Here is a 23953-nt window from a genome sequence, read left to right on the forward strand (position 1 = left end):
ATCGAAGCTAGACTGGGCCAGTGAAAGTACGAGTGAAACAGTACCCCTATGAGGATGAATGTGTGGGACATGGCTGCCTCCACGCCTCCTGTCTTACTGTCTTATGGGTACAATAAAGGGCACACAGTATATTTTACTTTGTGCTCACACAGTTATAAAAAAAAAAACTGCTAAAGTCAGCATGATCAACGCTGCTGGCAATCATTTCCCGTGGCAAAAATATCCACAGCCGGGGAGTAAGGCCTGAAATCAATTAGCCAGGCTGTCTTGGAGACATGCATTAAAGAGAGCAAAGAAAAAAGGCAAATTAATCAACCAACAGACTGTAACCGGTCACTGCAGTTAACAGCACTGCCGTGGGCCGCTGAAATGTGTCATCGCTCAAGCATGGAGAAGGCTGAAAGGACAGCGCCCCCTCCAGGGGCTCAGGAGCACTCATAAATATTTAATTACCAAGGGTGAGCCCAGGAAAGGCCACTTTATTCAGGAGAGAGCTATTAATAACAAAGCTATATAATGCTCTTTGTTGGTAGGATCAGTCATTCATCATCATCTTACTGAAAGCCCCCCTATTGACCTAAACTTTACATGAAACCTTAAGATGAGTCAGAGCGTAGGGGTACCGCACAGACTCAGCAATACACAAAGCCTGGCCCTTTTAAAATGCCCCCCCTCCTGTTTGTAAGTCCTGAAATGGGCCTGACAGGTGGGTCCAGGTCTGCATGAAAGGATCCCAAGGGGCACCCAGTGAAACATTAATTTTTACCCGATAACAGAAGGGGGGAGGCACTAATCCAAGCATGAGATTAACACCTGTACTTATCTAAAAATATCTGGTGGAAGAAGTGTCATCACCAGGTAAAGAAACAGGAGACACAGCACACACAGATATATACCAGACATATGCCAGACATATACCAGACGATAGATAGAGACAGACAGACACACATACAGACAGACACTAACATAGTTCAGTTCTACTCCAAATTATGTGTGATTAATGGTCAAACCTAAGTTAGGTTATTTATAAATACACTTTAACTTGGCAAAAAGCCATCCATGAGTGGCCAACTCATTAGGAATAAAAAACAATACTTTGAAAATCAACTATGTAGACGCTGGTGTTTTCATAGCAGCTGATTCTGGCGATCCATTACTTAATCAAAGGTCAGTGACGCACAAAATGCTACGACGCCATAGGCAGCAGCATCTCACTGCACCCCATAACATTATGCTAATCACGCAGCAGGCAGGCATACATTACTTATGGATCTGTTTCCTGCCATCAGGATGCTGGATTGAGAGGCCCGACACAGCTGCTGCAGGGATTTAATTGTGCTCCCACATTAAAGTAGATGAGGGACGCTGTTTAGGGTGTTACTGTAAACACTTCTGCCCCATAAAAGAAATTATTAGCCTGCCTTTGCTGCCATGTACAGAGCAAGCAACATACTTAAGACCAAGATTAGTTATTTACTTTTGGTATATTAACTGGTTCAGACTGGCCATAGTCTTCTCAGCAATGAAAATAAGCACTCAGAAAGAACGTACAAACAAAACATCTTTCATGTACAGAGCTCTTTGATTAGATTACTTAATTAAATAATGACCAAATGATATTAAAATTATCTAACACAGTGGTTTCTAACATGGTCCTCTGGGCCTGCAGACAGTCCACATTTTTGCTCCCTCTCAGCTCCTTACCAGACTGTCTAGGGGTCCTACTGGGAGCTGGGAGGGAGCAAAAATGTGGACTGTCTGCAGGCCCCGAGGACTGGACTGGGAAACACTGATCTACCGGGCAATCTTCAGCTGTATGGATGGTGCCCATGGCAGGCTGCTGAATGAGGCCAGGCGTGTGAGAATGCAGGGCTTGTGGGGCACAGAGCATCCTGTACACGGCAGCTCGGACGCTGTATGTGCCATCAGTGGAAAGATTCAGAGGGAAGAAATATGATCACTGACAGTCCCCGTCAATAGACCGACCTTTAAGCAGGACTGCAGGAAACACCACACGGGCCACAGCTATCAGCAGAATCCTACCCAAAAATCACAGACATACTTACTAGCTATACATTTATATATACACTCATCGTCACACTCTGTCTAATATGTCAGTAATGCTACCCTGAAATGTCAACAAAGCTTTTCACTTCCCAGCAGCGACTATCCATTTACAACCGCCACAGGTACAAACTAACAGCTGATATGCAACATATCACATGGAAAGCCGTACAGCTACCAAACAAAGCAAACACAGCTTCTGCACCAAGCAGAGCCGTCACGTTTCAGACAGAGAAGCCCCACTATTGCACGGCTCTAAAGTGACGACGACAGGACTGGGGGCACAATAGGCGGCTACTATAGAAAACTTCACGAATCAGGCATTTATATACAGAGGGAGCTGGCTTTAAATTTGGTTTCATGGATGATTCGTCATTCAGAGAGGGATGGATAGAGAGAAGAATGAAGGTAGAGGGATGCAAACACACAGGTAGAGCCCGCATTAACGCAGGGAGCACGTCACGCACGCGCACACACACACACACGACAGAGGACAGGCTGCTCAGATGTTGTACCTGCACCTCACTGCTCCTCTGTCTGATGCTCTCCTCCCTCTCCTTGATCTCCTGCTCCACGGCTGTCTTCTCCCTGGAGTGCCAGCAGAACAGGCAGGAGAATTTAATGGCGGAAGAGAGCGCCGAGCAGCCTGTGCCCCCCCCAGCGGCCGCTCCGGAGCCCGGGTCCTCTCCCTGCAGCACCATCCCAGCTGCCGGGCGCAGGTAACCTGTACAGCCTCAGTCTCTCTCAGTGCAGATCTCTGCTGCCCTACTGCACATGTGCAGACTGCCTCGTCACGGGGGCGGGGTGTATTGAGATCAGTACCATGTGGCCCCACCCCCATGATCCTGCTGCACTTCCCCTCCCCACCCACCTCCTGGCAGCGCAGGATCCTTGTGCAGCTTGTTCAAAGAGAGCAAGGAGGCGGCCTGTCCCCGCACTGCCCCCAGGGGCCACCGGCAAGCACACCGCATCATGCTGCGGGAGGGTGACGAAGCACAGCCACCAGTGAAGGAGGACACCAGGAGCGTCTAACCAGCATCTCGGAAGACAGGCTCTCCAGGTAGCGAGGACTTCACAATGAAACCCCGTTTCCGCATAGATCCAATTAACCCTTTAAACATGCATAATAGCAGCACATTTAACCAGAGATTAGCAGCCAGTACCTAGACTGGACAGGTAATTAAACATTAAGCACACTAATTATCAAGACAGATACCGCTTCTAGAAATGGGCCAGTATGGAAATTAATTACCCAACCAGACGGGGGTTAGAGAGAAGACAGCTACATTTTCCCCGAGTCCCTCCAATGAGAAGCAGTCAGGTGTCATGTGTTTATACCAGGGATGACAGAACGTCAATGGAGCGGATCACCAGGGTGCTGGAATGTTACGCTAAATTAGGGTCACGCCGGCACACAGGACTCATACGGACTGACCAATGAAATAAGCCAACCACGGGTAACAGTGTTATTAACTAGACAACTGCAGAGTGGCACGTCTAAAATATATCCATAAGGTTTTTATAACTTCGATTTATTGTGCCCCTCTGGACCAAACACAATCCTTCCAATATGAAAACTGACAGAATTAGTCTGACCAAGTCAGGTTTTGAAGTATGGAAGGAAAACCATACAAAACATTGTATAGTTAACCACAGCAGTGTCATTTAATACTGTAATGGAGTTCTGACTGACAACTTTGCAACCCTGTGCTTTAGATTCGGAGACAACCAGCAAACTGGCAGAGCAAATGGCTTTTTTTTTTTTTAAAAAAAAAAGGTTAAATTAGGAGATGCCTGAACCACCTGAAACACTTTCCACAGTAAGGTACCGAAATAGCACATTTCAGAGAAACGAAACACTGAACTGAAAATACAGTAACACACCGAGGAAAAGACTGGACTGCTGCACTGGGGAGGTGGGGGGACTTTCTGTTTTCATGTACAATATTAAAAAAAAACAAAAAAAAAAAACATGCTGCTTGAAGGATATTTAGCAAGAAAGCACAACAGCAACACTACCTGCTTTGGTGCACATATTGATAGTAATAACATTATGAATCTCTCAAGGCAGAACTGGGTGCAGGATGGATTACAGTGCAACTGCTTCACTGCTCTCCCATTCACACACACTGTGTGTGTATATGTAGATACACGTATAAAATATCATAACCCACCTGACAGCTTCTCCTGGAGAGGATCACAGTCTCTCTCTCTCGCTTGCTTGCTTTCTCACCCACACACAGACCACTTGTTTTAATACAGATTATATTACAGCCTTGCCTTGGTTAACATTAATCCTACTATTCTGATCTTAAACCTATTTCCCCTGCTGGTAGTTCAACAGCAATACAGTAACACACCACATCCCCAAGTCTAAGGTAGAAAAGGAAAAACAAGCCTGATTAGGAGTCTGATTAACATGACGCTGATTTAACGAGCTTTCCACACGAGGGGAACATAGTCACGGCAGACGAGAGTGCACAGGCGGCGACGAGCCGGCTGCGTCTGACAGTCAGGCCCGAGGCCACGCCGCGAGACCCCAGCAAGCCCCCCGCCGCGATAAGGTCAGCGCTTCCCTGCAAATCTCGCAGCCGATCTGGGATTCAGTATCGGCTAGGGAACAGAAGTGCCACAGTTTACCTCTCGCTGGAGTCTTCCCGTCGCCGTGGTGATTTTAAGCAATCCCGCACGACGCGCATCATCTTTGCAGTACGCTGTCCCCCATGCTAACTCTGCAGCGCTCTCTCGCTCACCAGCACACTCTCGCTCGCTCGCTCACTGGCGTAGCCAAGGCCCATGCACTTGGCAGCCCCACACCCCTCCCTCTCCCTCTATCCCTCCCCCTCTCTTTCTCCCTCTCCCTCTCCCTCTCCACCCTCCCTCTCCAGCAGAGGGATGTACAGAACGCAGTTCAGATTTGATTCCTCCCTTCAGGATGCTTCCTGGGTCCAACATGGCCGCTGCAGGGTGACCCGGGAAACAGGAGGCAGGTGTTAACAGCCATAAAATCTGAGTGGGGGACAAATCTGTTTGTGTAACTGAGGCTCCTTGGTAACATCCTCTCCCTAGCCATGAGGGGGCAGCATTGGTTATGTGGAGAGGCTGGCCCTGGAGACGCCTGGCTTCCTCACTCCTTCTCATTGGAGGATTGCTGAGCCGCTGGCCCTGCCCCCTTCCTGGGCTCCCTGAGAGACAGCCCCTATCGGTTAGTCAGCCTTCCAGCTTATTAATCTTCTCCTTGCCCACCTACACACACCTCCAGTCACTCACACGGCCAGGTACATGAGCCATCCACTCTGACTCTGTATAGCCTGGTAGATACTTTGGGGGCGTGTGTGTGTGTGTGTATTGGGTCTTCACAGCAACAATGGACAGCATGAAGCAAAAATCATGTGTGTGTGTGTGTGTGTGTGTGTGTGTAAGGGAACAAAAATATTCAGATTCCAGATAAGAGTAATCTCTCCAGCTTTAAAAAAAAAATAAAAATATCTACATATTATAGAATACATCATCAAACTGATTGCATGACATATACCTGGCCAGTTAAATTTGCAGAAATCTTAATGATAATGAATCTTAAAGGACTTAATGATAAACATAAATAGAAGAGACTGAGCAAGTTTCAAAAAAGCTATTTAGAAGGTTCGAGGTAAAACAGAGCCCCAGCAAAGTATAATGTTTTTCCTATGCTCATGAACCAAATGAAGAGTAACCTTGGGGCATGACATCGACGAGGCCTACACTTACCGCTGTAGGTCGACAATCTCGTTGCTGAGGGAGTCCAGCTCCTTGATGGCAGAGAAGTCTGCAGCCTGGCTGGGCATGGTGTTGGTCTGTGAGGGGAACATGGACAAAAGGAGCAGTGCTTACACCCACCGCTAGGGGGCGATAAAGAACCACACAAAGCCAAACAGATGAAAGGACCGTCAGACTGAAGGAGCCGTCAAAACGGAACGTGAAAGGAGAGCAGCAGAAAGGGATGGCTGCAGCAAACGGCCCAGAAACACACGGCTTCCACCAAACTGCACGTTCTCACTACCTTCAAATCGCCCAGCAAAATGTTTGGGCCTTTACAAAATGCTCTATACCAGTGACATTTTTGCAAAAATGGACTATAATCGCAGGGAGCTGGGAGGAAGCAAAAACATGGACTGTCTGGGGGTTCCCAAGGACCGGGTTGGGAAACACTTCTCTACACGATTCAGGTTAAGAGGGGTAAGAGGACATTGTGTACGCTAACAGAACAGGGGACCAAAGCGGATCTCACAGCAACTTTTTCCCCCGAAAATCAGACAGAAGACAAAGGTGGCATGCATGCGCCCTTACCGGCCGGACGGCCATCCTATCTGAGGGCGGGATCATTTCTGGCAGGAGGGACTGAGGCGGCTCGATCCCCTTGGTCAGCTTCTGGTTGATCAGGTGCAGAGCCAGGGCGAACTGATCCCGGGTCAGCTTCCCCATGTTGTTCATGTCGCAGAGCTGCCTGGGAAACACACAGATGCAGGGGCGTGTAACGTGCCTGAAGAACGGTCCCCGGACTGGCATGAGCTGGGCTTCAAGCCTTTACCCACAGCCATGCTCACGCAAGCCATTATCATGCAGCCCGGCAGGACCAAACACAGCAAGCGCACATTTAAGGAAATGTGAAATTATCTGGGGGTGGAGAGGCACTCCAGTACACTCAGGAAGGCAACAACTTAAATATCAATCAATAAGTAATAATCAAAACAGGGGAAAAACAACATTCTTTGACATGAGACTGGACACCCCTCAACCCCAAAAATATAACAAAATAATCTACCTTAAAAACACACATACCAAATTTTAAAATATGCGTTTTAAGCCCATCAGCCAACATCAAAACCTCACAACTCTAGTCTCTCGCTCAGGGGTGACAGCCTTATTTCCCATCATGCCCAATGGCACCATGGGTACAGCACTACCTACACGCATAAGTGCCACCCACACTCACGACACACAAAGAGCCGTGCAGAAAGCTGAAGTACGAGACCCAAACAATCCCCATAGCGCCATCTGCCTCCCAAAATAAGCAGCTGCGTGTTCCTACTCTGAATGTCTGACTGCTGTTTTCTTACAGCTGTTCTAGTTACCTGTCGTATTTATGGTCAAAAGTGTTCAGCTTAATGAAGACCTTGTCCTCCAGTGTCACATTTATGTAATGGAATAGCTGTCAAGTGTATGCTACTGATTCCATGTTTATTGTGGTTAAAGTATAGTTTTCCATACGAGTCTTATTTATACTTTATAATAAATATATATTATATGGCTCTGCACCTGATCAACAAATAAATATTATTATTTGTGTTTTATTTTTTGTCCATTTGTTTTTGTGTCCCCAGGCAGTCGCCACCTGCAGGTCAATGCCTGGCATTTCGGATCTCGAGCCTTACCAGATGCGGGCCAAGGTAGTAGCGGGCAGCCCAGTCTTCAGGAAGATGTCTCGTACCTCAGGGCCTGACACCAGCCCGTCCATGTCAGCGTCCGTCTTGGTGAACATTTCGTCGTACTTGGCCTTCTCGGTGGGAGTTACCACCCACTGTGGGGGTGGGGGATGACACAGAGGGGTATGGCTGACGGTGACCCGTAACGACCATCTTGGACTCCACAGGTTAAAGTGATACTCCCGGGGTTAAGAGCACATTAGAGCCTCCCACGGGAGGCATTCATTCTATAAACAGGACATTCAATCACATTACATATTAAAGCACTGCACTTCATTACTCAGGCACTGGGAAGAGAGTCAGTGAATCCTGATTAACAAGTGTGTGGTCCACAGCTTATCACCAGGTATGGTGATTTGATTTACTACCAAAATGGCTGCACTGTAATTCACCGTACGCCTAAAAATCTACAACCAGGGCACTGTGGTGGAGAATGAGGGCCATTTAATAATTCATCAGAGTCTGATAAAGAGCTTGTGGACAACGTGCTCAAAATGACCACATGCTGGTCGTATAAGAAGGTTCCTAAGTACCTGAGGCGTACGAGATACTGGGGCTGACATGGAGAAAATGAAGGTATCTGTCCAGAAGTACTGAGAGTCGACGGGGGCAGGGAGCCTGACACCCGGGGAACATCAACGGGGAAGCGATCCCTGCCAAGGCGACAAAGGCGACAGCTCACCTGCGGCACCACAGGGGGAGACGCCAGCACTTTGGCTGTGGCATGGGAGGAGCGGCTGTCCTTATGGGAGGGGGGCGAAGGCAGCAGGGGCACGACAGCCGCCGTGACAGGTTTCTTCCGCTTCGATGGAGGTACGAGTTGTGGGGGGAGTGACATTGGCACGGTCTCCTTCTCTAAGGCGCGGTACACAAGGTACATGGCCTAGAGAGGAGGGGGGCACAGAGACCGACAGGCACAGAGACACAGAGCGACAAGGACAGACACGCACAGAGACAAGGACAGATACGGACAGAGACAAGGACAGATACGGACAGACACAGGGTATCAGAGACCCATATTCAAACTGTCCAAACTGAACTCTCATTACAGACAATTCATACTTTGAGTATTTTTAGACATCAACACAAAACTACACAAGCTATGTAACAAATTAAGGAAAAATAAATGCTTCAGTAGAAATCATCCTATTGTTTGCATTGTAAACAGTATCACATTAATTAATTCATCCATTTCTTGCAGCTGTGTGTCCTGTGCCGGGTTGTGGGAATCCAAAGCTTACCCTGGAAGCTACGAGCTAGCACCATGCCAGGTCCAGTAACACAATACCAGCAAATTTATCCAAAGATAGTAGGTGAGTGACAGTATTTAACTATGAGAAATGTCACTGTGCAGAAACGTCTTCGGTTTAAAGATTACAGCCTCACCACTGCAAACTCATCTCTGTCCAGCATACCGTCCCTGTCAATGTCGCTTAAGTCCCAGACCTATAAAACAATAAACAGACAGGACGAGTTACCACACTGTCTATTGGCTCTTTATTAATGGCCAACCATTGCTCAATGAGCACTGTTACACACACATTATAATAAATAACACACAGACGTAATTAGAAATAAATCTGCTAAGCACATTTAAAACTAGAACAAGATTTCCCCCTAGTGGACAAAGTCTAGCAGTGACTTTCACCACATCAGAATTGCACCACATGGCCAAAAATATATGGACAGCTAGGGCTGGCCAATATGTCAGTAGTAATAATTATGGAAGATATTAGACAAGTAATTTGGCAAAGAAATGAAAGAATGAAAGCCAGATGAGAGGAACCAGATGAGGGAGAAACAAATAACCTCTGGGGGGGGTCCAAGTTAAACTGGCTGCCCAACATTATAGAAAGAAAAAAATAATTAAAAAATCAGGTGGGTCAGTCCCATAACAATTCACTTGGCAACAAAAATCACACCAACTCCATATTTTTGCTTATCAATTTCTAAACAACCGATGGCAGTACTAAGTCCAATGAACAGAGAAAAGAAAACACTTGCCTCAACAGCACATTACCTTCAATTGATCTAACCACGCACGCACATACCTGCCAGACACAATCGTTTTACTGCATTGTATCGCTCGCTTTGAACGCTGAATGGGTGGGCCTGACTTCCATCTGGGTGGGCCCAGGACCACCTACGCACACCCACGGCTCCCAGTAGTGACACAGGTATATAATTTAGCACAGTAATGCAATCTCCTGCAACAAACAGCAAGCTGGGTCTATATACTTTTGGCCATACTGTGTATTCTTGCACAGACTTATTTCTGAGGATCTGTGTTCAGATTTAGCCATTGTAAGTGGATAACTGACTACAAACATGTACAACACAAGGATTGTGCTTTGGACTTGAAAGAGGAGCAATCCATATGTTGAACTCCAGGACAACGATTTAAAAGGGGAGAAACGCAGAGAGACCATGATGTAAGAGTCACACTCTTCATTATCAGGACAGCTTGACTGCACTCTACCGAACGCTGACACAGCACCAAAGCCTGCAGCTCATCTTACTCGGCCCAGGATGTCCACAGGAAGCTTGGAGTTCAGCAGCACAGGCTTAACCTTGTCCCCTGACAGCATGCCATTTACCGGAGCGAGGCTGTCGAAGATGGTATCAAACTTCAGCTTCTCCTCCGGCTGGAAGTAGGAAATGCCGATTTGGGGTTAGTTACTGCTTCGGATTGGATCTAAACTACCTGGTTAAAGATTGGTTTGGACTATGAGAAATGGATTACTGTAAGCCAAGGGAAAAGATGGGGGGGGCAGCGGGGGGGATACTTATAATAGTACTGATCACATTTACTTCTTTGCTAGAGTTCCGGTATATAACGCAAATAGACTCCTAAAGGCCAGATTGCATCAATCAGTGAAACAGACTGACAATTTCAAAATCTTGTCACAGAACTTGTGCGACTGTCTTATGATTAAGCCATTAAATCATTTCAATATAATACAAATGAACAAAAGCACTTAAATGATAATATTACACTGAAATCTGAAAGAGCCCCATAACAGAAATGAAATGGGTGCCGATCATTAAACTGCTTCATGAACTGTCACACATTTGGTGTTCTGTCTGCTAGCAAGTTTTTGCAGCTATCAGAAGACACAAAAGAGGGAGCAATTTTAAGCAGAAAGTTTAAGTAAGCATAAGTGAGAGCTCTCACCTTGACCACCCACGGGCCATCGACAGACACTCCCCCAGAGGGCAGCAGCGGGCTGCTTGTGTCATGCTGAGGGCAAACGGAGGAATGACCCGGCATTAAAGAGGAGTCCCCTCAGCCTTCCTACAGCCGAGCGCCGAATGCTAAGGAGCATGAACGTGCAGATGGACTCTCACTTACAAACTTGGGTGGGGGTACAGCCACATTCAGACTGCTGAGCGTCACCTCCAGTCCATTCTGGGCACAGGCCACTAATCTCAGAGCAATGAAGAATTGCTGCGGGGCGAGGAGAGAGAGGGAAAGCCAAGAGCATGTTGAATCTGTGCCGTTCATATTCAGCCCCTGGAGATCAGTGTGCCTGGAAAAGGAGCACATACCCACCTGCTTATTCAAACAACCCTTCTGTTCCACATCTGCCAAATCCCATATCTGTTAAAAAAAAAAAAAAAAAAGACACTGCATTAAGGCAATGGAAAACAGCAAGAACAGAACAAGACAGGCTAGAAAAGACTTTAGATTTCTATTCTCAGTAGGTATGCACAGAACTATGCGGCAGATAAGCTGTAATTTAAAAAAAGCCAGTATTGCATCAGCGGAAGAATTATTTTTAAAGGATGACTTGTGCATTAAAAAGAATCCAAGGGCAATGTACAAATTTGTTGCACAGCAAGGCTTTTTAGATTATAATTAAATGTGAAGTTTCAGGGTCAGTTAAGAAGGGGGGGGCAGACTACGAGACGTCCCCAGGTGACTCTGCTCCGACTCTTACAGGAAGTCAACAGACAGCCACATACATCACTGTCAATGTCCACCAGCAAAAGTTTTACTGGCATGTGTCCATGGGCATCACCACTGCAGTTTTCCCACGAATCTTTGATGTTATGAACAGGTGAGCGTAGGTCAACATAACCAATGACACGACTGAAACCAACAGCTGGTGGGCACAGTGTGCTAGCCAGGAAACGCAACAAACATGCTATATATATATATATATATATATATATATATATATATATATATATATATATATATATATATATATATATATATATATATATAAACAAAACACACAGAATAAGTACAGTACTTTCTGTAAATTAAGCAGATCTTTAAAGTAATCAACTACACACGTCTTTCACGAGTGAAAAGAAATAATTTGGCACCAAGAAGGAAAAACCTCACAGAAAAGGTTTTTAGGTAGCCTCATCAAGAGCGTGCAGGGAGGACAGAGGGACAATAGCTTTAGGTCACCGACGGTGCCAGTCTGGATGGTACCTGTCCCAGGATCAGGTCAGTGAGGCCAGATTTCTTCAGGAACAAGGCTGCATCGGTGGCTGCAACGTGTCCTGCTCCAGAGGGGTCCACCTGAAAGGGCATGCGAGCGTCTTTAAGCAGGCGGGGCAGAGCCAACAGGAAAACAGCGACTCAAGAAAAATTACCCCAGTCACTCTCAAATCCACAAAGGCTTGATGAAATTGCTACCTGGTGAAGTTCTACAGCCTACAATGACTTCAGAGACAAAATTATATAACCAGCCAGAAACCAAAAATTTATATTGCAATATTTGCCTCGCGCTGGATTGTAGAAAGGATTTAATTGCAGTATTCAGCTTTAAAATATGAGGACAGCTAGGAAAAGCATTTATTATGGGGCATATGGGAGAGCAGGGCGGGCGGCTGCCAGACAGATGTGCACAGCAACACCTGTGTCATCAGCACCGGCAGACACACACACACCCCATAAGATGTCCACGGAGACTGGCCATGACTGAACGGTCATTAAAATATACTTTTATCATCACATGTTATTTTTCCACCAAACTGCAATTTCATGCACAGGATTCATTAATCACTACACCTACTATCCAGCTGCAGTTCTGTGTCTGCCTGGCAACTGTCACTAACTGTATGCAGGTAAACAGAACACACAGCTACAGGAAACTAAATGTAATGCCAGTTCAAGTTTCTTTGTCTCCCATGTCAAGTTGTAAGAAGCACTTCAATAATAAATTAGCTTATAGTAACTAAGACGATACTGTAATCATCCATCCATCATCTAGCTGGGGTGGAGCCTTACACAGGTGGTAATGGGCACCAGGCTGGGGTACATCTTGGGTGGGAGGCCAGGTCACTTAATACATGCACACCAGGGGTAATTTAAAGTGCAAATATAACTGCACATCATTGGCAGGGACTGCTGGGAACCTGAAAACTGAGCTAAAAGAGGAATTCATCTCTTCTACTGCTATCAGAAGACAAGGGAAACTACAAATAATTATACTGATCATTAAGAACTCACATGCGAAGCCCCCAGTGAATATAGCAAGGATAGTAACTGAATGTTAACACACTTTTCATAAAATAAAGTCATAAAAAAAATTAATAAATAAAAAAATCTGTTACTAGGGTGAACAGACATTTATCGGAAATGGTGCAAAGCTTTTCCCTCACTCTTATTCCTCTGACACTGCCATTAACGAAGTCATTAGTAATTCATGGCTGAGGAGGCACTTAGAAAGAAAGGCACACTCAAGAGAACACCCGTGCATCACACCACATCACGATCCCCCCCACCCCCGGTCAGAGCCGCAGCTGGCGGGCCGCCCGCTTACCTGCCGATAGTACTTGTCATAGACAGGATTTCCACTGGAAAGCTGGGGAGGAAAGCAGAAGACAGACAGTGAAACAAACAAATGAAGGAAGAGCCTGGAGAGGATTCAGCGGCAAACAGGCACTTCCTGTCCAGGCTGTGATTTACGCTCAGCCCTCCCCATCGGCAGGCTTTTGCCAACATCAGGCCGCCCATTATTAAAGTCTAGTATGAAACAGTCAGCTATTTTTGAAATTTATGAAATTTCAAACGTTCTCCAGCACAAACAAAGCAAGAAAAAAAAAAAAAGCAAAACGCTCAGGGGCAAAACCGTTCTACGATCTTCAATTAGAAGCAATTATAATATTGTGACGATTCATCCATTCAGAGTTTATGACATCCAAACTGATCATAAAAGCAGGAATGCTTAAATAAAACAACAATACATCACTACTTTCATTTCACTTTTTAATAAGATTTCATAACACTTCACCAGTATTGCTATAACCGTCATATACAGCCAGACTGCACAACATCCCTAAAGTATCAACTGTAAACTGGGTTTTGGGTCATGGAAATAACAGGAAAAGTCAGGTATAGAAAAGAACTTAGCAAAGACACAAAAAGGCAGCAAATTTTCTTAGAGAATGGTGGGGGGTATAATCACCAAGGGATAAACACATTCTTCCAAAATAGAGAATGAAAAGAATCCAGATAAAGTACATTTTTCTAATTCCCATCACTGATCAACCAATTCAAAATACATGCTACATAATTTGCCTCAGGATGACAGGTAAAAAAGAAACAGGACAATTTCAGAGGTCTAACATTCCCTTCAGTCTGTTCATGTGAATTCAAAGCTTTCGACAATGATAAAGTTCTTTTAGGCTCCAGTAATTCAAGACACACTGACAGGGCGCAGCTCTTCCCAAACATTACATAATTTCCAACAGGATGCACGAGAAAATCCTAACAGACATTTCCCAAAGACAGTATGCTGAATTTTATTTTTTCATAATGGATTGCATTTGATGAACTCGCCGTGATCCTTAACAGGCTAAGCAACCCAGCAAACAGGCACATTTTTAGCCAATGCTACACAGACGTATCACTGCTAAAGGACATGACAGAATGTCAGCTATCTCCAACGTGTAAACAACCATAATTACCATCAGCAAGCAGTGTAAGAAATGACCAATGATTCATGGCTATTGTTCTAGACAAATTGCCCCCCGGCACTTCAAAAACAAAGCAAGTTCCACTCCAAACACAACATGACTAAAACAAAACAAACAAGGGTATAAAAATAAAGATGAATGCCACTCTGGGTGCAGGAAGTACCATCCATAACGTAAATACTGTGCTCAGTGAGAACACACACTGATTAGCTCATCTGCAATAAAGTGCTGGACATGTATAGAGCACCAACACCTTCCCGATCCTGACTGCATGCACAGTTAGAGAAAGAAGGCAGTCTTGTTGAATTTAAGAAAAGGAATAAAACAGCAGGAAGGAAGCATCCATCACTGCTGTCTGAAGTGGACGTTCTGAGCAGAAGGGGGGTAGGGTATTATTCTTTGTTACTTTTTTACTGTTTTTTTTTTGTTGTTGTTGTTCCTTGGGGGGTGTGGCTCAGAGGGCCTCTGTGCCCTTGGTCTGGGTTCTAGTCTAGTTTTGGGAGAGTAGTCATATATATGGGCCCTTGAGTGAGGCCCTCAATCCCAGCTCCATGGGTGCCGCTGCAGGTGGCTGCGTCTGTACGTTATGGAGAATAAGTTGAGGGAGATGAAAAGAGAATTCCCCTAATCCAAATGTGTCAGAATTATTATCTGGGTGTCCTTTATCAACAGCTACAGCTGCCACAGTGCTGTACCAGTTCTGTGCTTTTCCAATCACAGAGAGCATTTAGACATAAAAATATAACTTGGTCTTTAAACTTCTCCAATGACTGTATAACATCATTGTGGTCACCGGTGGGGGACGGGGGTTCAATTTCTGAACATACTGCAATATTTGATCAAAAGTTTGCAGCACAAATCCCAGAAGGAACTGCTGTTGAACCGATTGGAAAATACTACAGCCATCCAAAGATTGAAAGCGCACAACTGGCATACTCAAGTCCTGAGATAAAAACGTGTGCCAAGCAAATTCCCCAGTAAAAATGAAAAATTCCGTGACACAGCTTAAATGATAAATGATTTATCATTTTCTCCTCTCTCTCTCCCCCTAGCCAACACACTTCCCTTCATAAACAATTGTAAGAGTAAAAGAGCTGAGAGTCCATAACACTGACTCTTTGTGTCTCCCCTAAATTGCACAGCAGTGAGCATTTCCAAATCATTCTCCTCTTGGAGGCTTCCAGCACATACTGTTATTGCTTGTCCATCGGGGCTGTTCACTATTCCTATCACAGTCGTTCGCCTGCTGCCAAGAGATTAAGCCAGTGGCTAACGGCACATCCAGTACAGGGAGGGGGCTGGCTCAAAAAAAAAAAAAAAAAAAAAAAAAAAAAACGGCATTAAATTAGCAAAAAGCCAGAGGTCAGGGTAAACAAAGCTTCAGGATACATTGCATATTTACTGAGACCAGCTCCTGCCCCTGTTCGGTTTCAGAGGAAGCAGATACGAGATTTATATATTCCTCCTGGACCTAGTGAACAAAGACCTATAGGTCTGTTAGCTGGCAAAAAAAAGTTGTTTGACACAGTACAGTGACAGATAATGCTACAGAACAGTTCGATACGCCTATGGGTGGTTTTAAGATCTATAGCTAAGGAATGATGCCACTATAGTTAAGGAATGATCCAACCAGCATATCAGCACAAAAGCACATTTAAGGACAGCAAGTTCTCAATTTGATTATAATCCACAATACTGAAGAATGTCTCTATCTGGCTTTTTAAAAAATCAATACAAAACCAATAAATAAAACTGAATTGAAGCATTTGTCCAAAGTAAATTAATACTGCAATGATTCTTCTGTCACAATAACCTGCGCTGTCAAACTCAATATTTTATTCCTCGGGCCAATCCAAGTCACACAACGGATATTTTATCTAAAATGGTAAAAGTAAATTAGAAACGTCTTCGAGTGCAATGGTTTCATTTCCTCAAAGTAGCAGGACAGTTAACAGTAGAAATATCTGCGTTGTTAAGTTCTGTCTTAACTTTCCAGTTACAGAAACTTTTTAAAATAAAACACGGCATTTTTTACGACGGGAAAACGAACAATGTAAAACGAAACAACAAAATAAAATGCTTGTTATTATATCGCCACAATACCCGAGAGCCCGAGGGTAAGAGACCAGTGATGCCGGTTTTATTTCCAACCATCGTTGAAACGTTTTATCAACGTTTCTCCCCAAAAGCTTCTTTTTCCGGCAGCATAAAAACGAGACCAACTTCACTTGAGGTTTCTACAACGCGTACATGCATATTTTCCTAGGTCCAGGTGACGATTAAATCAAAGTGAAACATACGCGATTTTTGTAAAATTCATCTCTGAGATTAGTATTTGCTAAATGTGTCAAAAAAGACCCACATACCGAGGATCAGCACTAGAACCGACTCGGCGACCCACACGGTCGGACCTAGGGGGCATAATGGACTGTCGATATGTATAACCATAAAAAACCACAGAGCACACTATGTATAACCAATAACGACCACGTAATCTACAACCCCCCCCCCACACACACACACACACACAAATATGGTTTGCATTATATATAAACATCACATAAACACTATGTGTAAGCCATAACAGCCATACAAACTACTTAAAAACCGCACAGGGCTACACACTATATCATTTGTACGATTATATCTCAACATTTTCCCATACACAATGACATGTACAGTATATATAGCTACATAATCTATGCAACACCACATAAACACATCGTATAGTTTGCATGATTATATATGCACGGTTATATAGGCTGTGTAAACTCTTAACACAATATATGTAACCAATTACAACCATATAATCAATAAAAACTAACGATGCACATCATATAGTTTGCATGATCATGTATAAGCATATACATAAACCACACACACACACACACACACACATTTATTAATATAATTACATAAATTATACAATACCACGTATATGCAGACAACATATGATTTGAATAATCATATATAAATAGATATAGCCACACAACCCACGAATCCGACATAACAGCCGAGCTATAGAGTACGGAGCACCAGGCGGCTTGACAGAACCGCACTAGCCGAAACCTGCACGGCTCCGCCGGGGGGCCGAGTTCATCTGGGCAGGAGACCCAGTGTCCAACAAGTAGTCAGATACACACTGGTACCCGGCAACAGGGACGACTGTACACTCCGCCTAGAGCCGAGGGGCTCCCACACCGGCGGACGGGTTAATTAGCCAACTAGCTAACTAATGCACGGAAACACGCGTCTCTGGGTCACAGCCTTGGCGGATAACCGGCCCGCGTTTCCGTGAGGAGCCGCCGGGGACGACTCGGAAAGAACGGCAGGGCGGCCCGGCTAAGCAATAAACGGGGGCCAAGCGCATAGTCTCGCCGCCGTTAGCCCGCCGGGTAACCAGCTAAACAGCTAAGCCTAACCCTGCCGACGTCCAAACGTGCTTGACAGCCCCGCGGCCACCCCCACGACACGGACGGTACTGCAGGGGACACCCGCCCCAGCTTGCGACGGACAACTCGCCGACTGAACACTTTTCTAAAGGACAGAAATAAAAACGAAAAACGACGGAAGAAAACAGTGAGAAAAGTTTCACAGACATCCGAAGTGACACGAACCAGCTACGCCCTTACGCAGTCCCATAAGAGACCGAGAAGAAACTTTTCTCCCCCCGATCGCGCAAACTTCCAGAAAGAAGCGCCGGGTACTCGGCTATCGCACGACAACCCGGCGGTCCACTCCGGCCGGGCAACGGGCAGCACGCAGCCGCTCACGGAGCAGCCGCAGGACGCGCCAAGAACGACGCGTACCGCTTCGGAGACGGGATTACCTGAGTCAGAGACAGACTGGCAGCCATAATGTTTCTGCTCCCACTAGTCCATCCCCGCGTCGCACTAGGCGAAATAGGGGCGGCCGCGAAACGCGGCGCTGGACTTTCCCGTGACTGGAATCGCGGCGCACCGCGTTCGAATAAGACACGAGTCCGTCCGCAACCGCGCACTCGACACTGTCCACGTAAAAACACACGAACGGACGGTTCAGTTTATTTAGACAAGAAAACGACTTCATTTTTATACTCAGATCGTATATCAAATGCATAAATCGGACATACCCACAATTACAAGGGAAAAGCCGAGGCACGCAGCCACATGACACTGCAATAATAATATTCCTTGCAATAAAATTAAATACGCTTAAAATACAATATTTTAAAATGTCCAGTTATTAAAGAATATCAAGGGAAAATGTAATGAGTACACCAGCCAATTCTTAAGAGATATATTAATGTACCTAAATGTACTTACAACCAGAATATGATATTCTTATGTCATTTTCGAGAACTATATTTTAGATTCAGCAATTGGATTTATTATAATGGAACAATAAACGTAGGCCTATAGTAATTGTAGTTGATTTTCTTATTAAACTTAAGTTTCCCCGTTTTAAAACCTTTAGTTTATCTATTTAGTTCCCTTAAACATTTTTTAAATAATCTCTCAATTTTACACTTCTTCGCTGTTGTGTTTGCATATACTGTACCGTTTAACACTAACCGTTAAAAATTTGCTGCTTATGATTGTCCCATCAACTTTACACACCATTTATTAATCTCTCTCAGATCCACAACCAAATATCTCACATATCCATGTACCCTAAAAGGAGTTACATACACACACGTGCAATGTAGAGATGCAAGTTCTATGTAACTTTCTTGTCTTTCGACTACGGGAGAAAATGAATATTTTAACTGCAACAAATTTTTACGTAATTCGACATGTTGGTTTCGACAGTTTTATTCCTTTTTACACAGACAACGTACCCCTGTTTCAGTGCAGAACAATATACCGTTAGTAAAAAGACTGGACAAATAACAATAGATGGTATGGTTTTACATTTATTTTGTACTGCAACATAAGTACCATATCATGTACGACATAGTGAGCACATTCCTCCCTGCCAATATTGTATAAAATATATATTTTTAAAAAGGACTAACGTCTTATTGGGGCAAGTACAAGATTAAATGTACAGCAGTGCAAACTGACAATGGGAAAAGAAATCAATGAAAGAGGCGTTACGGAAAAGTCCAGCGTTCACTTTATATGAGAGTTCTGCCATCTTATCTGAACATTAACACCCCTTTGGGGCACGGGTGAGGGTCTGGTATGCCACAGAGAGGGCTGTGGCCCATCCCTAACGGAGTGGTTTGTATAAATGAGACGATCATGCTGGGAGGCGCTGGAAGTCAGCTTCCCGGTAACGTTTTGGCTCAGCTCACGTTAGAAAGAAAAAAACCTAAATTAATGAGTTAGCGTTACTGACAGTGTACCATTTCAAAATATAATTTATTAAGTTGACTGGAATGTCAGGAGTTTCAGGGAGGGATAAAAGACCCATAACAGGACATGTGATGGACAGGATGACTAGTCAGTCTTAAAAGTAAAACTGGGGAGGGGGGGGCTGTTTACAGAAAACATCACAGAAAACCATCCTCACCCACAATCAACCAGAGAGACACTGAGGTGGGGTTGGTGGGGTGGCAGGTATACCTTTCAACACAAAAGTGTCCTCTGAGAGGGATGGATGCATTTACCCCACTGAAACAGGGCGATGTAAACCGAAATCCTCTCGCGTTAGTTTTCTTGAAATGGCTACAGTACAGTATGAGCAAGGACTCCAACCCCAGCAAACCCACACTAATGGAAAGCCCAGAAAGGTGGATCTTTAACCACCCCAGGGTGTGCTGGAGAGAGAAGGGGTCCCTATGGTTCTTCTGTGTTTTTATAGCTCGTCCTTGGGACTAGAATCTGTTTCTTCCTCCTCTTCTTCTTCTTCTTCTTCCTCCTCCTCCTCCTCCTCTTCTTCCTCCTCTTCCTCCTCCTCTTCCTGTTCCTCATCCTCTTTGTCCTTTTTCTCCTCCTTCAGCTTCTTCTCTTCTTCCTCACGTTTCTTCCTTTGCTCCTCCTCCTGGTTCTCCTTCATCTTCTTCTCCGGATCCTGCACATCGTAAAATACTGTAAAATATCTAGCTGTACAAATATCCATTTAAAATTTACCCAAACCACCACAGAGTAACTCAACTAACAAGATGCCTTAAGTTTCACCTTAGTTAAGCCCCAGATCTTGTTTCCTACTTCCTCAGCAAGTTTTGGATCACTGGTGATCAGGAAATTATCAAAAATGGTGCCAGACTTCACCTGTAACAAATTGCAGACAGTTATTTTAGGGAGGAAATTGCCTGCAGACATGGAGCAAACATACTGTTCAGCCTTTACTGTAATACAGTTAGTGAAAACAGATCAAGAAATTGTTAACAAAAAGCCAGCGTGACTGGAAGCTGCAGTGGACATGGAGGTCCTATGAGGAACATGCCGCACCTGCCAGAGGTCCAGGCCGACGACCCCAATGCTGCCGTACTTGTAGATCTCAGGATCTGGTGTGTACTCCGGATTGTCGATTTCGGGGTGCACCCATTTCCCTTTGAAGGCGGGATTGTCAATCTGACGAGGTTTCCATTCACCCTGATGATTGGGGGAAAACAAGGAATGTGGTGTGATATCTGAAAAACAGTAAGTTATCTTGTTCCACCATCTACCAAATCACTTTTGAAAGAACAAACGGTAAGACTAGGTGATTTAAGACAGATATGTGCTGCACTAAGTGTGATTAAATGGCTTTACAACTTACATATCAGCCTTTCTGTATAGATACTGTAACAGCTCTCCCATATATTGAAAATATTGACACACTAGACTATTTAAATAATAAAGTTGACCTCTATCTGTAATTTAATATAGTAGTAACAAGTCCCTGGACTGACTCGCCACTGAAGATACCTGCTGACCTATGGCCTGCCTTTTCATGGAACCTACCTTGTACTCTGGATTCGTGACCATTGGAGGTTCCCACTCCCCATCCATCTCATCATCCCAGTCCTCAGGCTTCTTGGCATCGGGGTCAGGGATGTTTTCTGGCTTCTCCCAGTCCTTCCAAAAAGAAAGGCACATGAATTTATATTACATTTGCCTGGATTTAAACAAGAAATTCCTTATTTATAAGAGGACTAAGAGGAATAATGAAGTCATGGTATGAAAACAGTACAATGATGAATTTGATGGGAAACTTTTAAACTTGCCTTTCAATTGGATTTTAACAGATTCAGAACTTCACATTTAAGAAAAATCAATTTGCCTTCTGGCTCAAATCAACCCACCTCCGGCTTCATATCATCTGGATCATCTACTTTCTCCCGCTCATCCCAGTCCTCTGGCTTCTTGGCCTCCGGATCCTTGATCTTCTTGGAGGGCAGGAAGTCCCAGTCGTCCTCCAGGTTGCCTGACTCCACTTTCTTATTGTCGATTTTCACCTCATAGGTGTTGTCAGGGTTGACGATTAGCGTATACAAGTGGGTGTACTCATCATCCTGGAGAAGCAAGTATCAAATGTTAGATATCTACCACTCAGCCCAAAATACTGAAGAGAACCTGAAGTGTTTTTAATCTGATGCATTTACTCATGACAAGATACACACACACACACACGCACACACACGCTACAGAACTGTGTTTTATGACATACCTTACATCTTATGTCTTTGTTGATCAAGTGATTCTTCCCCTTGTAGTTAAATATTACATGAACTTTTTTGGTTCCCGGGCCACATATGTCAGGGCCTAAAATAACAGGGCAAAGATTTTAAAACTCGCAGGTCACAAAGCTGACAGACGTCCTAAAATCCCAATACTGAAGCAGTAGCTGGGTGTCTCACCAAACATGATGTTGTAGTTGGAGTCCCCGTGCAAGTCCTCCTGGTTGAGATCCGACGGGAAGAGCTTAATATAGCCCCCCCCGCAGTCGATGCTTTGCTCATGCTTCACTGTAAACTGCAAGACCAGAGGCTGGCCTTTGTTGCTGAATTCCTCAAAGCGGGATGATAGAGAGTAAAAACGAGCATCCTGGCTGGTCTGAAGACCTGCATGTTCACAAATACAGAAAAAAAATCATGTTAATCTTACACACAACACCACCATTAAGAAGATGCTCACTTCTGACCTGTCTGATCAGTGAAAACTAGAAAAATTACCTTGGCACAACAATAAAATTGTCTTATATTGGGGTGGGGGTGGAGGGGGGGTAATGACACCATAGAGGCAATTTGCATTGCTATAAAGCTGAAAAAGAAATGAACTTATCAGCAAAACGCCATGTGCAGCGGAGAATACGTAAACCTACATATGAGCGGTAAACATTTCATTTGGACTTTTGTAATATTTTGAAGAGGCAAACGAGGTTAATAATCCTTAGTCTCACCTTTATCTTTCTCCGCGTCCCCGTAAAATTTGCCAGCGCTCAGAATGAACTTGCCGTAGTCGGACTTGTGTTTGGATTCGACCCATCTGCTTTTCCATGCGTCTGTAATTAGACACGTCGTTTTATTATAACACCATTAACACCGAAGCATGATCCATCCCAGTCGGGACCACAGCGTCTTGCAGCGCGTCAATCTGCAGCCAGCTGCCGTAAAGCCATTTAAACCGGAGGGGGTGGTGAAAGCATCAAGGACTGTATACCGATCAACACCGGACCTCACCGGGCCGAGACAGTCCTTGTGGTTTAATTTGTAACCGAAAGGCTTCGATCATCAGCATCACATATTATTACTACATACATTAAGTAATTTGCAATCTTGGTTATAACACTGATTATGTATAAAATCCTGAACAGCACAGAAATCCTGGTAAAAAAATAATAATCCAGATTTTATATATACCGCTAAATTGGGAAGTCAAGTCACCCCTCCCCCATCAACGCACTGGATTGCAGGAGTTGCAAAGCAGCTGCGTTACCGTTCAATCATCCATGTGCTTTTTTACATGCGATCAGAAAAGCGATCAGCCACCGTCCACTGCACAGCATAAAAGAGTAATAAGCACAACTTACCTCCATCTTCAAACTGCTCCCGAAAATACACAGTGGATTCTGCACACACCAGAGCGACCGTCAAGGCCAGCAATAAAGTGACAGATGTCATCCTTCCCTACCTTACGTTGGAGACTGCTTCACTAATCTAAGAAATAAATAGATTATATACACTAGAATAAATATGTCGACAGCAAACACACTTAATGTTTATTGTCCCTTTCCCTAAGCGGCCTTGCGCGAACCTTGCGGGTCATTCCCTGCACCAGTGCTACAGCACACAGGGGTCTCCTTTCGCCACACAACAGATGTCTGGTTGTCATTGGTTAGGCGCTCGGCGGGAGGCGGTCTCTCTGAGGCCGTCAGCCAATGACGTCCAACCACGCGTTTACCCACGCAACCCTGCTTCCCTCATCCCCGCTGTCAAGGAGCTACGGCGGGGTTTCCATTGCTGCGTCTAGGATGTGTGATTTATAGTGTAATTGTACAGTACAAACAAATGACTGTAAAAGAATAATTGAAAACAGGTAAATAGCCGCAGAAGGTCGTCAGTACACTCCCAGGGTGGA

General features: G+C 44.7%; 2 protein-coding genes across 5 annotated transcripts in view; both read right to left on the reverse strand.

Moving 5' to 3' along the window:
- The window catches only part of eps15 (epidermal growth factor receptor pathway substrate 15), a 29383-nt gene extending 10910 nt beyond the window's left edge, over positions 1–18473 (reverse strand). For 3 of the 4 annotated variants that reach the window (XM_048976122.1, XM_048976121.1, XM_048976124.1), the window contains exons 1-13: positions 18295–18472; positions 13310–13351; positions 11974–12063; positions 11080–11127; positions 10879–10974; positions 10702–10767; positions 10046–10171; positions 8913–8972; positions 8209–8409; positions 7476–7621; positions 6391–6547; positions 5812–5897; positions 2580–2652 (exon numbers count right to left, since the gene is read on the reverse strand). In XM_048976122.1, coding sequence (XP_048832079.1) covers positions 2580–2652; positions 5812–5897; positions 6391–6547; positions 7476–7621; positions 8209–8409; positions 8913–8972; positions 10046–10171; positions 10702–10767; positions 10879–10974; positions 11080–11127; positions 11974–12063; positions 13310–13351; positions 18295–18321 — 1218 coding nt within the window. In that variant the 5' untranslated portion in view covers positions 18322–18472. Of the gene's footprint in view, positions 1–2579; positions 2653–5811; positions 5898–6390; positions 6548–7475; positions 7622–8208; positions 8410–8912; positions 8973–10045; positions 10172–10701; positions 10768–10878; positions 10975–11079; positions 11128–11973; positions 12064–13309; positions 13352–18294 lie in introns of all 4 variants that reach the window. The other variant, XM_048976123.1, reaches the window with a different exon arrangement.
- An 868-nt stretch (positions 18474–19341) lies between these two features.
- calr (calreticulin) lies at positions 19342–23693 on the reverse strand. The gene is made up of 9 exons (XM_048976125.1): positions 23406–23693; positions 22776–22877; positions 22234–22437; positions 22044–22138; positions 21679–21888; positions 21338–21451; positions 20843–20986; positions 20570–20662; positions 19342–20462 (listed from the first exon to the last, which is right to left on the reverse strand). Exons 1-9 carry the CDS (start codon positions 23494–23496, stop codon positions 20247–20249), a joined length of 1269 nt encoding a protein of 422 aa, XP_048832082.1. The 5' UTR covers positions 23497–23693; the 3' UTR covers positions 19342–20246.
- Positions 23694–23953: the final 260 nt, after the last annotated feature.

This window comes from Brienomyrus brachyistius, chromosome 15 (assembly GCF_023856365.1).
Source record: "Brienomyrus brachyistius isolate T26 chromosome 15, BBRACH_0.4, whole genome shotgun sequence".
NCBI classification, from domain to species: domain Eukaryota; kingdom Metazoa; phylum Chordata; class Actinopteri; order Osteoglossiformes; family Mormyridae; genus Brienomyrus; species Brienomyrus brachyistius.

Coding starts and splice junctions, on each gene's coding strand:
- calr (XM_048976125.1), bottom strand. CDS start 23,496: ATGACATCTGTCACTTTATTGCTGGCCTTGACGGTCGCTCTGGTGTGT. Junction 22,139..22,233: donor CAACTACAACATCATGTTTG/GTGAGACACCCA, acceptor CTGTTATTTTAG/GCCCTGACATATGTGGCCCG. Junction 20,463..20,569: donor AGATCTGGGGCTTAACTAAG/GTGAAACTTAAG, acceptor TACGATGTGCAG/GATCCGGAGAAGAAGATGAA.